Source organism: Nuphar pumila, chromosome 6 (genome assembly GCF_984573655.1).
Source record: "Nuphar pumila chromosome 6, dmNupPumi1.hap1.1, whole genome shotgun sequence".
Lineage (NCBI taxonomy): Eukaryota > Viridiplantae > Streptophyta > Magnoliopsida > Nymphaeales > Nymphaeaceae > Nuphar > Nuphar pumila.
The window spans coordinates 42,658,958-42,673,775 of record NC_143254.1 but is presented as its reverse complement, the minus strand read 5'-3'; the positions used below and the strand labels follow the sequence as shown (position 1 = coordinate 42,673,775).

Genomic DNA, 14,818 nt, shown 5'->3' with positions numbered 1-14,818 from the left:
TATCATGCCCGTCATGTGGGCATCCTCGGTTCAAGCCAAAGACAAGAAGCAATGGTAGCACGAGATCAAAGGAAGTTTCACACAAGTCGCTCCGCTACTTTCCTATCACTCCTAGATTGCAGCGATTGTATATGTCTTCAAAGACAGCTAAACACATGAGATGGCATGCAAATAAAGTTCGACACGATGAAAACAAGATCACGCATCCTGTTGACGCTGAAGCTTGGAAGCACTTTGATCGTACTCATCAGAACTTCGCAATGGAAGTGCGAAATGTTAGACTCGGTCTATGTACAGATGGATTTAATCCATTTGGGGGTAGATCAACTCCATACTCATGCTGGCCAGTATTTGTAACTCCATACAACCTTCCACCAAGCTTGTGTATGAAACGTCCAAATCTTTTCTTGTCTCTGTTGATCCCTGGTCCGACCTCACCTGGCCAAAATCTTGATGTATATCTAAGGCCATTGATTGATGAATTAAAAGTACTGTGGGATGACGGTGTTACCACGTATGATGCCCACAAAAAACAAAATTTCAACATGAAGGCCGCTGTTCTATGGACAATCAGTGACTTCCCTGCATATGGTATGTTATCTGGTTGGAGCACACATGGGAGGTTGGCTTGTCCGTACTGCATGGAGGATTCCAAAGCTTTTAGATTGAGGCATGGAAGGAAGCCTTGCTGGTTTGATTGCCATCGTCGATTTCTACCCAGCGATCATCCGTTCCGACGTCAAAAGAATGCATTTACAGCAGGCACAACTGAAATGGAAGGTCCATCCTCAAGATTGTCTGGCATAGAGATTTTAAGAAGATTGCGATACTTTCCAAATGTATTAACAGATGCCCGCAGTCCTACACCCTTCCGTGGATTTGGGAAGGAACACAATTGGACGAAAAAATCTATTTTTTGGGAACTACCGTATTGGCCGACCCTATTGATACGACATAATTTGGATGTGATGCATGTAGAGAAAAATGTGTTTGATAATGTGTTCAATACAGTAATGAATATTAAAGGAAAAACGAAGGATAATCCGAAGGCCCGTATGGATTTAAAATTAATATGTAAAAGACCAGAATTGGAACTCAAAGAGTATAATGGCAAAGTACTGAAACCAAAGGCGAAGTACGTGCTCGGACCTGATCAAATAAAACATGTATGTCAATGGTTGAGACAACTGAGATTTCCAGATGGATATGTCTCTAACATTGCTCGGGCTGTGAAGATTGACGATGGACAGTTATATGGGTTGAAGAGCCATGATTGTCATATCTTTATGCAACGATTGATACCCCTAGCATTCCATGATATGTTAGACAAACCTATATGGGGGGTATTGTCTGAGTTGAGCGGATTTTTCAGAACATTGTGCGCATCGGAGATCATTGTATCAGATGTAAAGAATCTCGAGGACTCTGTCATCACCACTGTTTGTCTGTTAGAAAAGATATTTACGCCAGCATTTTTCGATGTTATGGAACATTTGATCATACATCTGCCATATGAACTAAGGGTTGGTGGCCCTGTGCAATATCGATGGATGTACCCATTTGAAAGGTATATGTTTTTTTATATTTGTCTCTTTAATGACAGATATTTAAAATTTGAAATGTATATTCTTGTCAGATGCATGTTCGACCTAAAAAAAAAGGTTCGTAATAAAGCAAGAGTAGAAGGCTCTATTTGTGAGGCGTACACTTTAGAAGAGATTTCAAATTTCTCATCTATGTACTTCGAACCTCATATTTCAACACGTTACACATGCCCGCCCCGTAACGATGATGGAGAACAAGTAACTGTAGCTGACAAGCTGTCGATATTTCAACGACTTGGGCATGCATTTGGTAGTTGCCGATCAAGGCTATTGACAGATCGAGAGCAAGATGCAGCACACATCTATATTCTTTTTAATTGTTCAGCGATCGACCCATACATCGAGTAAGTATATGTATATGCAACTCAATTATAAATCCTTTTATGTTCTATATGTGGATACATGGCTCGGTAATATAAGTATTTGTGGTTTGCAGACGATTTGATCTGGAGTTGCAAAGCAAAGTTTCACATCTCACTAATGCAGAAGTACAAAAAGAACGTGAAACTAAGTTTGTGGAGTGGTTGAAACAGTTGGTAAAGAAGCTAACATAAATTTTGTACTTATAAACAACACTAAGTTACTTAATTGATCGTGATCACAATAATTGTTTATGTCTGTGCGTAGGTTCGCCATGGTGATGTTAAAGATCAAGGAATATGTGATTTAGAAAATGGTCCGACCAAAGTTGTGCAATGCTACAACGGGTATATCGTAAATGGTTATCGATTCCATACAAAAGACTACGGTATAAACAAATCAACGATAAATAGTGGCGTGTGTGTCAAGGGTAGCAGCTACGGTGAAAATGAACATGATTACTACGGTGTTATAGAGGAAATAATGGAGTTGACTTACTTAGGCATGAATAACAGGGTTACGGTATTCAAGTGTCATTGGTTTGATCCAACTGCAACAAGACTCGACAAAGCTTCAGGCATTGTGGAGGTGAATCATAAATCCAGGTTTGGAACATATGAACCATTCATATTAGCCTCGCAAGCTCAACAAGTTTATTATACTTCATATCCGAGTATAAAAAAGTCAGATAGAAATGAATGGTGGGCAGTTTGCAAGGTGAAATCCAAACTATACCCCGAGTATGATCAGTTACAAGAAGATGAGTTAGCTGAAGACAGTGATTACTATCAATCAGATGATGTCTGTGACTTCGCTTATGGTCACGATGTTGCGCATGATATGCATGTCATATCTCCATTGGCTGATGAAACATTCATAGAGGAATGTGATCCAAATGATGTACCAAGTGGATGGGCAAACAATGAAGAAGAAGAAGAAGAAGAAGAAGAAGAAGAAGAAGAAGAAAGTCAAACTAGTGACGAGGAAGAATTCTCAAGCTAGTGAAAAAAATCTTATACTTCAAACCTCTATTTAAATGCATTGTAATACTTGATGTGAGTTGTATTGCAATACTTGGTGTGAATGATTAAAAATTTTATTTCAATGTATTGTAATACTTGATACGAATGATTCGAATGCATTGTAATTTATCTGAATGTATTATAATTTATGCAATTAACGAATGATTTGAATTAGTGCAATACTTGATGTCAATGATTTGAATTATTTGAATGCATTGCAATGCTTGATGTGAATGACTTGAATGCATTGTAATACTTGATGTGAATTATTTGAATGTATTGTATGACATATGTTATTTGTTAGAATATGGTTCGTGGAGGTTATAGTGGTCGCTCATCCAGTAGTAGCCAGGCTCAACCTTCATCTTCACGGGCTCCTGTGATAGGTATATCATATAACTAATTAGATGCTTGATTAGTTCAAATGCACATTCTGAGAACTTGGTGTGTATTTTTTTACAGATGATGTTGCGCCTGTATACGACCCACCTACACCAGTTGATCGCACAAGTCAACAGCCAACACAGGAAACAGGGTCTTCACAGGCTGGCACAAGAAGACTCATTCGAATAGTGTATATCGATAATCGACCGTAAGTATTTTGTTTTCAATTATTGCATATCTTTTAAATATTTTATATTGATATTTACTGTGTAACAATTCATGTGCAGCACGAGGTTTGAGCCACAAGAAGTAGTACGGGAGATTAGGAATTCACTTCTTCAACATCTACCAGGACCAGTTGCTCAATGGAAAGAGTACCCAAAGGAGGTATTAGACAGATTGTGGTCCTCATTCATGGTATACAGTTGTTCCTCATAGTTAATGTGTTTCATATTTAATTTATTTAAGCAATGTCTACTAACTTTCTGAAAATATTTGTAGGCTTCGAATCGCTTTGCAACTACGGTGGAAGAAAATGATGCAAGGAAGGTGTGGCAGAAGGTGGCTGCCAATCGATTTGCAGACATGCTGCACACTATGAAGACTGCAGTAAAAAAAGCATCTGGCGTAGTAGATGATCCATTACTGTGGAAGGGCCATGGTCCTATTACTATCAGGAGAGATTACTGGGATGAAATGTGCGATATGTGGGCGGGAGATGCATTTAAAAATTGCTCTGCGAAGGCTTCACAAAATCGATCGAAGATGCCCGAAGCCCATCTACACACAGGTGGATCTAAGACATTTGGGAGCCACCTAAAGAAAATGGTAACTCATCAATATATAATATTAATTTTATAAGTATAGTTGCAAATTTGTGTACTAAATCTTTTGTCATTTAACTTCGCAGGAAGCAGAAAAAGGAGGCAGTGTACCATATAAGGATGTGTTTGTAGAAACACATAAACGGAAGACCACGGGAGTCTTCGTATCAGAGAAGGCGAGAACGACAACGGTATGTATTAATTCTATTAATAATCATTGCAATATATATGCAAGTCATCATAATGTTATCATTAATTATTAATGAATACTTTAAACATTATTTTGTAGGAGGCATATGAGCAACAAATGGTAGAGCGATATGGTGAAGACGCTACTCAGCATCCATCATTTGATCCTACAGCATGGGTGACTGCAGCAGGTGAACCCAAAAAAGGTCGCGTGTTCGAGTTTGGGAGTAATATGAACACTTCACCAGTTATTGGTTCTTCCAGTTACGGCTCACCAACTTCTTGCGCCGACATAAGCTCCAAGCAGCCGACTATTCTTTCCGGTGATGATGTACGCGAGATCATTAATGAATCACTGAATAACTACTTCCAATACACCGTCGCCCCCTTTCTCCGAAATGAGATCAAGGCCGCTGTTCAGGATAGGGGATCTTCGATTCCAGGTCCCTCTCAGGTATAATCACATATATAGTTTTTTTGACTATCTTAAAGCACATCTGAGCATGGTAGAATCACATATAGAGTTTTTCTAGATGCCTTAGAACACATATGAACATGCTATAATCACATATTCAATTTTTTTACTGCCTTAGCACACATATGAGCATGATAGAATCACATATATATATATTTAACTTTTTGTCTGTCTTAGAGCACATATGAGCATGATAGAATCACATATAAAGTTTTTTTGATTGCATTAGAACACATAAGCATGCTATAATCACATATTCAGTTTTTTTACTGCCTAAGAACACATATGAGCATATTATAATCACATATTCTGTTTTTTGACTGCCTTAGCACACATATGAACATGCTATAATAACATATAGAGTTTTTTAACTGCCTTAGAACACATATGAACATGTTATATATCATTTATGATAGAATCACATATAAAATTTTTGGCTTTGCCTGCCTTAGAGCACATATGAGCATGCTATATTCACATATTCAATTTTTTTACTGCCTTAGCACACATACGAGCATGATCGAATCACATATATAGTTTTTTGCTTGCCTTAAAGCACATCTGAGCATGGTAGAATCACATATAGAGTTTTTTTATATGCCTTAGAACACATATGAACATGCTATAATCACATATTCAATTTTTTGACTGCCTTAGCACACATATGAGCATGATAGAATCACATATAGAGTTTTTTTATTGCCTTAGATCACACATGAGCACATGATAGAATCACATATAGTGTGTAATTTATTTCATTATATTTTGTTTATCAATACTGACTGTTCTTTTCTTGTGTAGGCTGCTAGCGATAATCAGGGTAGTGGAGCTGAAGGGACAGATAAAGACAATGAACAAGAAGACACACAAAATCTTGGCGATGATTAGAGGACTGTGTTGAAGAAGTTCTATTTTTTTTATTTTTCCTAATTGTAATTGTTGAATTGTAAATAATTAAACTTCTTAGTTTTAAGGTGGAACGATTAATTATTATAGATACTTGTTATATGAATTTTTTTGTGTGGTTTGTTTTTTATTTACAGGAAATATAAATTGTACAGGAAATATAAATTGTACAGTTCTCCGTAATTAATTTTTAAATAAATTTTTTTTTATTTTTTTTCGTTTTTGCGACGGATTAGCGACGGATGATTCCGTCGCTATTCATATTAATCTAGCGACGGCTTAGCGACGGAATTAAATCCGTCGCCACGCCGTGGTCGCCGTGGTCGCCGTTTAGTACCGGCGGATTGGCGACGGAATATAGCGCTCGTTATTCCGTCGCAATTAGCGACGGACTTGGCGACGGAATTATTCCGTCGCCAGTTAGCGTCGAAATATTCGCGACGTAAGCATACTGTCGCCGCGTTGTCGCTAATCCGTCGCTAACATGGTTAGCGACGGATTAGCGACGAAAGGTGGTCGTTGCTAATCTACTGCTCTGTTGTAGTGATAGGTTTTGTTTACCTAGTATAGTTAGATAAATTTATTTGTTTAGACGTTGAATAGTTCCTGAACGGTAGGTTCATTAATCCATGCTATAATGACTTTTGCTAATTGTAACACCCTATTTATTTTTAATGAAAAATCTAATATTTTTTTTAAAGACCTTCAACTAGATAAATGATGAGTTACCAAAAGCTTCAATCTTATTCCATCATAACAAAGTTTATTACATCGAGTTTAGATGTCCAGAAACATTAAACAAAAAAGTAGTAATGCCATGACCGCCTGACGATGCCGCCTTCCCTCACTCTGACTGTTCATTTATGTCTTCACCTGAAAACAGTAAACCACAAAGGAATCAGACTACCACTGTATGAATAAGTGATACAGTCCAAAATACATATGTGCAGTGTCATGCGAACAAGTATGTATGAATTATGATTTAACAGAGATTTAATACTTATGTAAAAATACTTTTCTTTCTAAGGCCATCATGTCTAATATGATTTCTGAGTAAGAAACCCTATGATTTCAACTTTCTAAATTTTGTTCCACTTGAACCCCTATCTGTCTCATTAGTTATTATCACATTTATTGGTTTGAATCTTTATTTCATTCTTACCCTGTGGGTATGCACAGGCATTCAACATCGTAGTAGACTGAGATTATATGGGGTTCATTATTTATAATCGTATAAATTGGCCGTACGGATACCCAAAAGGAGCGCAATGCTCGATCGAGAGAGATCTCCAATTGGCAAGAACTAACATTGGATGCACCCATAATTCTTCTGCAGAAGACTCGGACCCACCACCTAGGATTCACTGGTGGTCTTGGTCCCCTAACTCCGAGGAGTGGGGACCGGGTGAGACGCCTCGTTCTCACAATACAAGTATGTCCCACGGAGTGTGTATCATCCACTCTCTCCAAAGTGGACCATGGGTCTGGTAACATACATTGTGGTCCAGTGTACCCAAAACCCAGGAATCTAGTAACATACATAGTCGTGGTGTACCCGAAAACCCATTGAGAAACTGGTAACATATACCCTTTTTGGTATACCCAGTTCTCGCATTTATTGTCTTTCTTTATGTCCTCATCTTTATTTTTATGCTCAGCTAACCCAACCCAAATTTCTTATGCCAGCTAGTTCTCAACATTCTCATCTTTTCCATGGCATATCAAGTCAAAATTTCTAATTTGGGTTATACACACTATAGTCATGATTCTTATGTCTGTTCTCGACATATAATTCAAGATTCCAACCTGAGCCTAGAATTTCGGAGAAAGCTGGTAACATACCCCCTTTTCATGGTGTACCAAGATCTCGCCCCAATATATATATATATATATATATATATATATATATATATATATATATATATATATATATATATATATATATATATATATATATATTTCTTTATTAATTTCATTAATGACAGGTCCTATCAACCTATTGTAGCGGCACTGAGTGCCAAGGTTTCGGCGGTTGCCATCAATACTCCTTTCATGAGTGATGACGAAAAAAAAATAATTGGTGATTATGCCACAAATCCCCATAATGGCGCTTACACGCCATTTTCTCATTAAACGATGCTATCCACTAACTATTGTCAGTACCCATTGTAACAAGGTAGTAACAACTACTACCCTATCCAACTCTCTAGTCCAATTCGGCTAGACTCTGCCCCTATGTTTCAGTTTTGGCCATGTAGTACCCCATTGACAGTTGTGATGTGCCATGGTTGCAGTCAATATGACCCCCACCCGCTTAGGTTCAGTAGGGCGCAAGGCATCCTGCTACATGCCATGGCCATTGGCCTTGTACTAGTGGCATCAGCAGGTAAGAGGTTTACAGATACTAGTCTCTGGTACTACCCAACGGACCATAACTGTAGCATCGACAAGATGTAGCATTCCTTGCTTTAACCACTAACATCAGTCTAGCGTTTTCGGTTCTCAAGCTGGATTAAAGCAATCATCGTAATCAGATTTGATCACCAAATCTCCCAGCCCAAAAAAGGAAACATAAATCGAAGTTGAGGCGACACCCCAAATCCATTTTTGATTTAACCATTGTTTTTTTTTTCTTTTTTAAAACTGAACGTGTATATTCATGTGCTTGCAAAATAATGCACACATTGTTTACGTAGTTACCTATTTGTGCTGCCCATGTAATAACCCTACTATATATATATATATATATATATATATATATATATATATATATATATATATATATATATATATATATATATATATAATTGAATTAATTAGGTGACTAACATATGGTATGAAGCATCCCACCATAGTACAGTTCCATAGGTATAAACCCATTTATATGCTAAATGGTGTTATTGCAATGAAATCTATGAACATGCTGTATTCAGACGTAATCCAAGTATGTGATATTCCCATTTACATATCTCTTCCAGACTTTGAAATGAGTGGTCTCACGGTGGTGGGTGCAAACCCAAATTTGAAAGTGTGTAATTGTTTGGTCTGATTTGTGCCTTCACCTAATTAGAGAGCAGCCATCATGCACGTCTATAACCAAAATTTCAAAGATACATAAATAAAATAAAGGAAACTCTTAAGGATATACAGACTTGATTTTACCGGCCTATGATCATATGGTTGTAAAAATTTTCCTGTGTATAATGATCTATAGATGCATAAATCTAATGGTATAGCCATGAGATTTCACTAGAATGACTCTGCGTAGAAGTACCGAGATCATCCCACATATTGATATATTTTTTTTTCCATCATCACGCAACTTTGCAAACAAACCCACTCATTCATAAAAGTGCAGATCCGTTTAAAAGATAGTGTGCATATGTAATATGACAGTTGGACTTACATGACTTCTCACAAAAAAATGATTTGTTTCCATAATATGCAGATTTGTTGCAAATGTTCCACCCTGCCATGTTGATTCCTGCTTACTTGATGTAAATACCTCTTTGGACCCCTGCGAGTGCTCTATAAATGGCCTTTGGCCTAAGATCCCCCGTTAACCAAGAAAAGTAACGGGTCCCTCCCCCCTCTCTCTCTCTCTTGCTCTCCCCCCCCCCCTTTTGTAATTGCCAACTTATGAATGGAAGTTGCTTTCGTTGCCTATGCTGCTATCTCTCTCTCTCTCTCTTTGCTGCCCTCTTTGAGATTGTGTATGCTCGGATGTGATTAGACACCCTTGTGAGGGGTGTTTGCGTGCTTTCTGAACTAGGAAGGCTGACCTGGTTGGGTTGCCAGGTGCCGCACGGGGCTTCCAAAATAAGCCCGTGACAACTGGTACCAGAGCCTAGTTGAGAATTTGGGAAGTAGAAAGGAGGGGTACTTGTTGAAACCCTCGTGACGTTCAAGAATGGATACTGAGTTTGGTGAACTCGTCGGAAAAGTTCACAAAGCGAAAAAGGCAGACAAGGAAAAATCTGTTGTAGAGTCGACAGAGATGTCTCGCCTTGAAGAAACGGTTGGTCCTCTAGATAAAAGAGTGACCAAGATGGAGAAAAAGATGACAGATTTGACAAGTGATGTTCGTGGTTGCTCAGCTGCGCTAGAAGGTGCACATGAAGATTTTGAAAAGTTGAATGAGGATGTGAGAGCGGAGGCCGAAGAGTTGAGGGCCACAGTCCAGGAACTATCTGATCGGTTGGTGGCTCAGGAAACTGACATGCGGGAACTTCGGGAACGATATGGAGTCTTAGAAAGACTACTGGGAAATGGAATTGGTGGTGTGGCCAATGCTGGGAATCGCGGGGGTAATGCAGTGGTGGTTCATCATGAACGACCGAAATTGAAACCAGTGGAACCGACAAAATTCAAAGGTGAAAGGGATGCCAGAATCGTGGAGAACTGGCTATGGGACGTAGAACAATTCTTCGATCAAGCAGAGATTGACATCGATGCTGATCGAATACGCACGGCAACCAGGTATTTGATTGAGAACGCCGCTGTATGGTGGAGGACGCAATATCGTGGCATGGAACGTGGAAGGGTCCCTATTGCATCATGGGATGACTTTAAAAGGGAACTCAGGGGGTATTTCCTTCCACATAACGCTGAGGAGCTTGCTCGTGACAAATTGATGGCCTTAAGGCATACAGGAAGTATTTCGGAATATGTAGCGGCATTCTCCACAATGATGCTTGACATAGAAGATATGTCAGAAATGGATCGCATGTATTGCTTCAAAAAGGGCCTACAGTTCTGGGCTCAACAGGAATTAACTCGTATGAGACCGACAGACCTGATAAGTGCAATGACTACAGCGGAACAGATAGTTGAGAACCCAAATCGCGGGGCCGCTCAGGGACGGCCAAATCAAGGCAATGGTGCCGGAGGTCAAGCCAGGAACCAGTATCGACCTCCCCCTAGAGATCAGAGAAATCAGCAACAAGCACGTCAAGAGGGAATTCTAGGGAACAAGCCGATTCACCCAAATCTTCGGTGTTGGTATTGCAGCGGAAATCACTTTGCTCGAAATTGCCCTAATCAAAATGCGGGGAATGCAGGAAGAAGGGCGGCTAATGCCATTGAGATGGAGGAAGCCCCGGTAGAGGAGGACGTCAGGATGGGGGCGGTACAAAGGGTGAATGCGCTAGGAGAATCTTCTTCTGCAGCCCCCACGGTTAAGAAGGAACTAATGTACCTAGCGATGTCCATCAACGGAAGAGCTACGAAGGCAATGGTCGATACGGGGGCTACTCATAATTTCATGGCCGAAGATGAGGCCCGAAGGTTGGGCCTACAATGGGAACAAAAAGTTAGTCGCATAAAGGCTGTGAACTCCGCAGCACAACCTATTCTGGGAGTCTCTCGAAATGTGACAGTTGGGGCTGGTCAGTGGGTTGGCAGAACAGACTTCTCTATTGTTCCGTTGGATGACTTCAAAGTCATTTTGGGGATGGAATTTTTACGAGCAAGCAAGGCTGTGCCTATGCCTCACTTGGATGTTGTCAGCTTTATGAGTGAAGAATCACCATGTATGATTCCTGCCTCGACGTTGGGGGCACCAAATGTTCGTTTGGTTTCCGCCCTGCAAATCAAGAAGGGCCTCCAACGAGGTGATCAAACATTTCTAGTGACAATGAGAGAGGAAACCAGTGAGAAACTTCCTACGGAGGTGCCACCACCTATAGCCGCAATATTGGAAGAATTTCAAGAAGTAATGCCCGAGGAGTTGCCGAGACAGTTGCCACCGCGAAGAGAAGTAGATCATCAGATTGAGTTGGTGCCAGGTGCACGACCCCCTGCCATGGTGCCTTACAGAATGGCCCCACCCGAGCTGGTTGAACTCAGAAGACAGTTAGACGAAATGTTGGCTGCCGGAATCATTCGCCCTTCAAAAGCCCCTTTTGGAGCCCCTGTCTTATTCCAAACCAAGCATGATGGGTCCAAAAGGCTCTGTGTGGACTATCGGGCACTGAACAAACTGACTGTCAAGAACAAATATCCCCTGCCACTGATCGCTGATTTGTTTGACCAATTAGGGGAAGCCCGGGTGTTCTCGAAATTGGACTTGCGTTCGGGGTATTGGCAAGTCAGAATTGCCGAAGGAGACGAAGCCAAAACCACTTGTGTGACGAGGTATGGTGCTTTCGAGTTTTGGTGATGCCGTTTGGCTTGACGAATGCTCCTGCAACGTTCTCTACACTGATGAATCAGATATTCTATCCTCACTTGGATCGTTTTGTGGTTGTATACCTCGATGACATTGTGGTGTATAGCCAGGATATGGAAGAACACATGCGACACCTGCGCATAGTGTTCAAGATTTTAAGAGACAATGAGTTATGTGTAAAAAGGGAAAAGTGTATGTTCGGCCAGGATGAGATAAGTTTCTTGGGCCACGTGATCGGGAAAGGCTGCTTAAGGATGGATAGCCAGAAGATAAGAGCTATTCAGGATTGGGGAAGTCCAACCAAGGTTCCGGAGCTTCGAGCCTTCTTAGGTCTGGCAAACTACTATCGGCGCTTTATCGAAGGATATTCAGCTATCGCGGGCGGCGCCGCTAACTGAATTATTGAAGAAAGACAAAAAGTGGGAGTGGACAGAAGAGTGTCAGCAAGCCTTCGAAGGTCTAAAAGACGTCATGGCCAAGGAACCAGTGTTGCAATTACCGGACCAAGGAAAACCATTCGAAGTCTATACAGATGCGTCGGATTTTGCAATTGGAGGTGTACTAATGCAAAATGGTCACCCAATAGCTTTCGAGAGTCGAAAGTTGAACAGTGCGGAGCAGCGATATACAGTGCATGAACGGGAAATGACTGCCATAGTCCATTGCTTACGTGCCTGGAGGCACTACTTATTGGGGTCGACATTCATTACCTACACCGACAATGTAGCCACGAGCTACTTCCAAACTCAGAAAAAGCTCAGTCCAAAACAAGCTCGGTGGCAGGAGTTTCTAGCAGAATTTGACATGGTTTTAGAGTATAAACCTGGAAGGACTAATGTAGTGGCGGATGCCTTGAGTAGGAAGGTTGGACTGGCGGCCTTGTTGGAAGATGCTAGTAGAAGTACTGGACCTCGAAGTGACCTCCTCGATAGAATTCGGGAGGGCTTACGGAAGGATCCCATGGCGCGACAGCTGCTTTCTCTGGTGAAAGAGGGGAAAACCAGGCGATTTTGGGAACAAGATAGATTGTTGATGACAGTTGGGGGTCGAGTTTATGTTCCCCGGTGGGGGGCACTACGACGAGAAATATTGAAGGAGTGCCATGACTCCCTATGGGCTGGTCACCCAGGCCAAGAGAGGACCTTTGCCTTGATAGAGCGAGTTTACTACTGGCCGCAGATGCGCGATGACATAGATGGGTACGTGCGTACCTGCTTGGTCTGTCAGCAGGACAAGGCCATGAATCAGAAGACAGCAGGATTGTTGGAGCCACTACCTGTGCCGAGTCGACCTTGGGAAAGTATCTCGATGGATTTCATCGTCAGCTTACCAACAGTTGAGGGATGCAGTATCATCTTTGTCGTGGTTGATAGATTTTCAAAATATGCAACATTCGTGCCAGGCCCAAATCATTGTTCGGCAGAGGACACGGCTCAACTCTTTGTGAAGCACGTTGTGAAGTATTGGGGAATTCCAGAGAGCATTATTAGTGATCGAGATGCTCGGTTCACAGGTAAGTTTTGGAGAGAAGTCTTTCGGTTGTTGGGATCCGAATTGCACTTCTCTACCAGTTTTCATCCCCAAACTGATGGCCAGACAGAACGCATTAACGGGATGTTGGAGGACTACTTGAGACACTTTGTGAACGCTAATCAGAAGAATTGGAAGGATCTACTCGATATAGCTCAGTTCTGCTATAATCTTCAAAAGAGTGAATCATCAGGGCATAGTCCCTTCGAGATTGTGATAGGACAGCAGCCTCAGACACCGCACTCCTTAGCTGCTCGAGGTCGAGGAAAGGCGCCATTTGCCTATAATTTTGTTAAGAACTGGCATGATCAGACAGAACTAGCAAGGGCATTCTTACACAAAGCAGCTAAGCGAATGAAGAAGTGGGCAGATCAGGGACGACGGGCCGTTGAATTCCAAGTTGGAGAGAAAGTGTTGGTCAAATTATACCCTGAGAGGACAGCTATATTTCGGGGGCACCATCGGGGACTCATTCGAAAGTATGATGGACCCTTCCCCATCGTCCAGAGAATCGGCAAGCTAGCTTATAGACTAGACCTCCCTCCCAGCTTTCAGGTACATCCTGTCTTTCATGTATGCAATCTGAAGCCATTCCACGAAGATGAAGAAGATCTGAGTCGCAGTCTGCCTCAACGAGCTCCTATTCCTCAACGAGCCCCCTCTACAACAGTGCCAGCCTCACGAGAAGTTGATTTTATCATTGATCATGTTCATAACTATCTTGGAGAAGTGAAGAAGTATCTAGTGAAATGGAAAGGTCTACCAGTGAGTGATGCCAGTTGGGAGACTCCACGAAATATTCGTCAGTTTCAGCAAGCAATCGAAGACTATCAGAAAAAAGATGGCGCCGAGGATGGCGCCAGTTTGGGTGGGGGAGTGTGTTCCACCCTGCCATGTTGATTCCTGCTTACTTGATGTAAATACCTCTTTGGACCCCTGCGAGTGCTCTATAAATGGCCTTTGGCCTAAGATCCCCCGTTAACCAAGAAAAGTAACGGGTCCCTCCCCCCTCTCTCTCTCTCTTGCTCTCCCCCCCCCCCCTTTTGTAATTGCCAACTTATGAATGGAAGTTGCTTTCGTTGCCTATGCTGCTATCTCTCTCTCTCTCTCTTTGCTGCCCTCTTTGAGATTGTGTATGCTCGGATGTGATTAGACACCCTTGTGAGGGGTGTTTGCGTGCTTTCTGAACTAGGAAGGCTGACCTGGTTGGGTTGCCAGGTGCCGCACGGGGCTTCCAAAATAAGCCCGTGACAGCAAAGGAGGCACACGAGTTGTATATGCCACATAGTATAAGTGTAGGTATCATCTTCATCAAACACCTACGATTTTCCCATGGCACCACATAAATGTATAAA

The 14,818-nt window shown here is 41.5% G+C and overlaps 1 protein-coding gene across 1 annotated transcript; it reads left to right on the top strand.

The window, feature by feature from the left end:
* The first annotated feature begins 4,603 nt into the window (after positions 1 to 4,603).
* On the top strand, positions 4,604 to 5,900 carry LOC149834740 (uncharacterized). Its single transcript, XM_090010283.1, has 2 exons — positions 4,604 to 4,837; positions 5,660 to 5,900. Exons 1-2 carry the CDS (start codon positions 4,616 to 4,618, stop codon positions 5,744 to 5,746), a joined length of 309 nt encoding a protein of 102 aa, XP_089866409.1. The 5' UTR covers positions 4,604 to 4,615; the 3' UTR covers positions 5,747 to 5,900.
* The last annotated feature ends 8,918 nt before the right edge of the window (positions 5,901 to 14,818 follow it).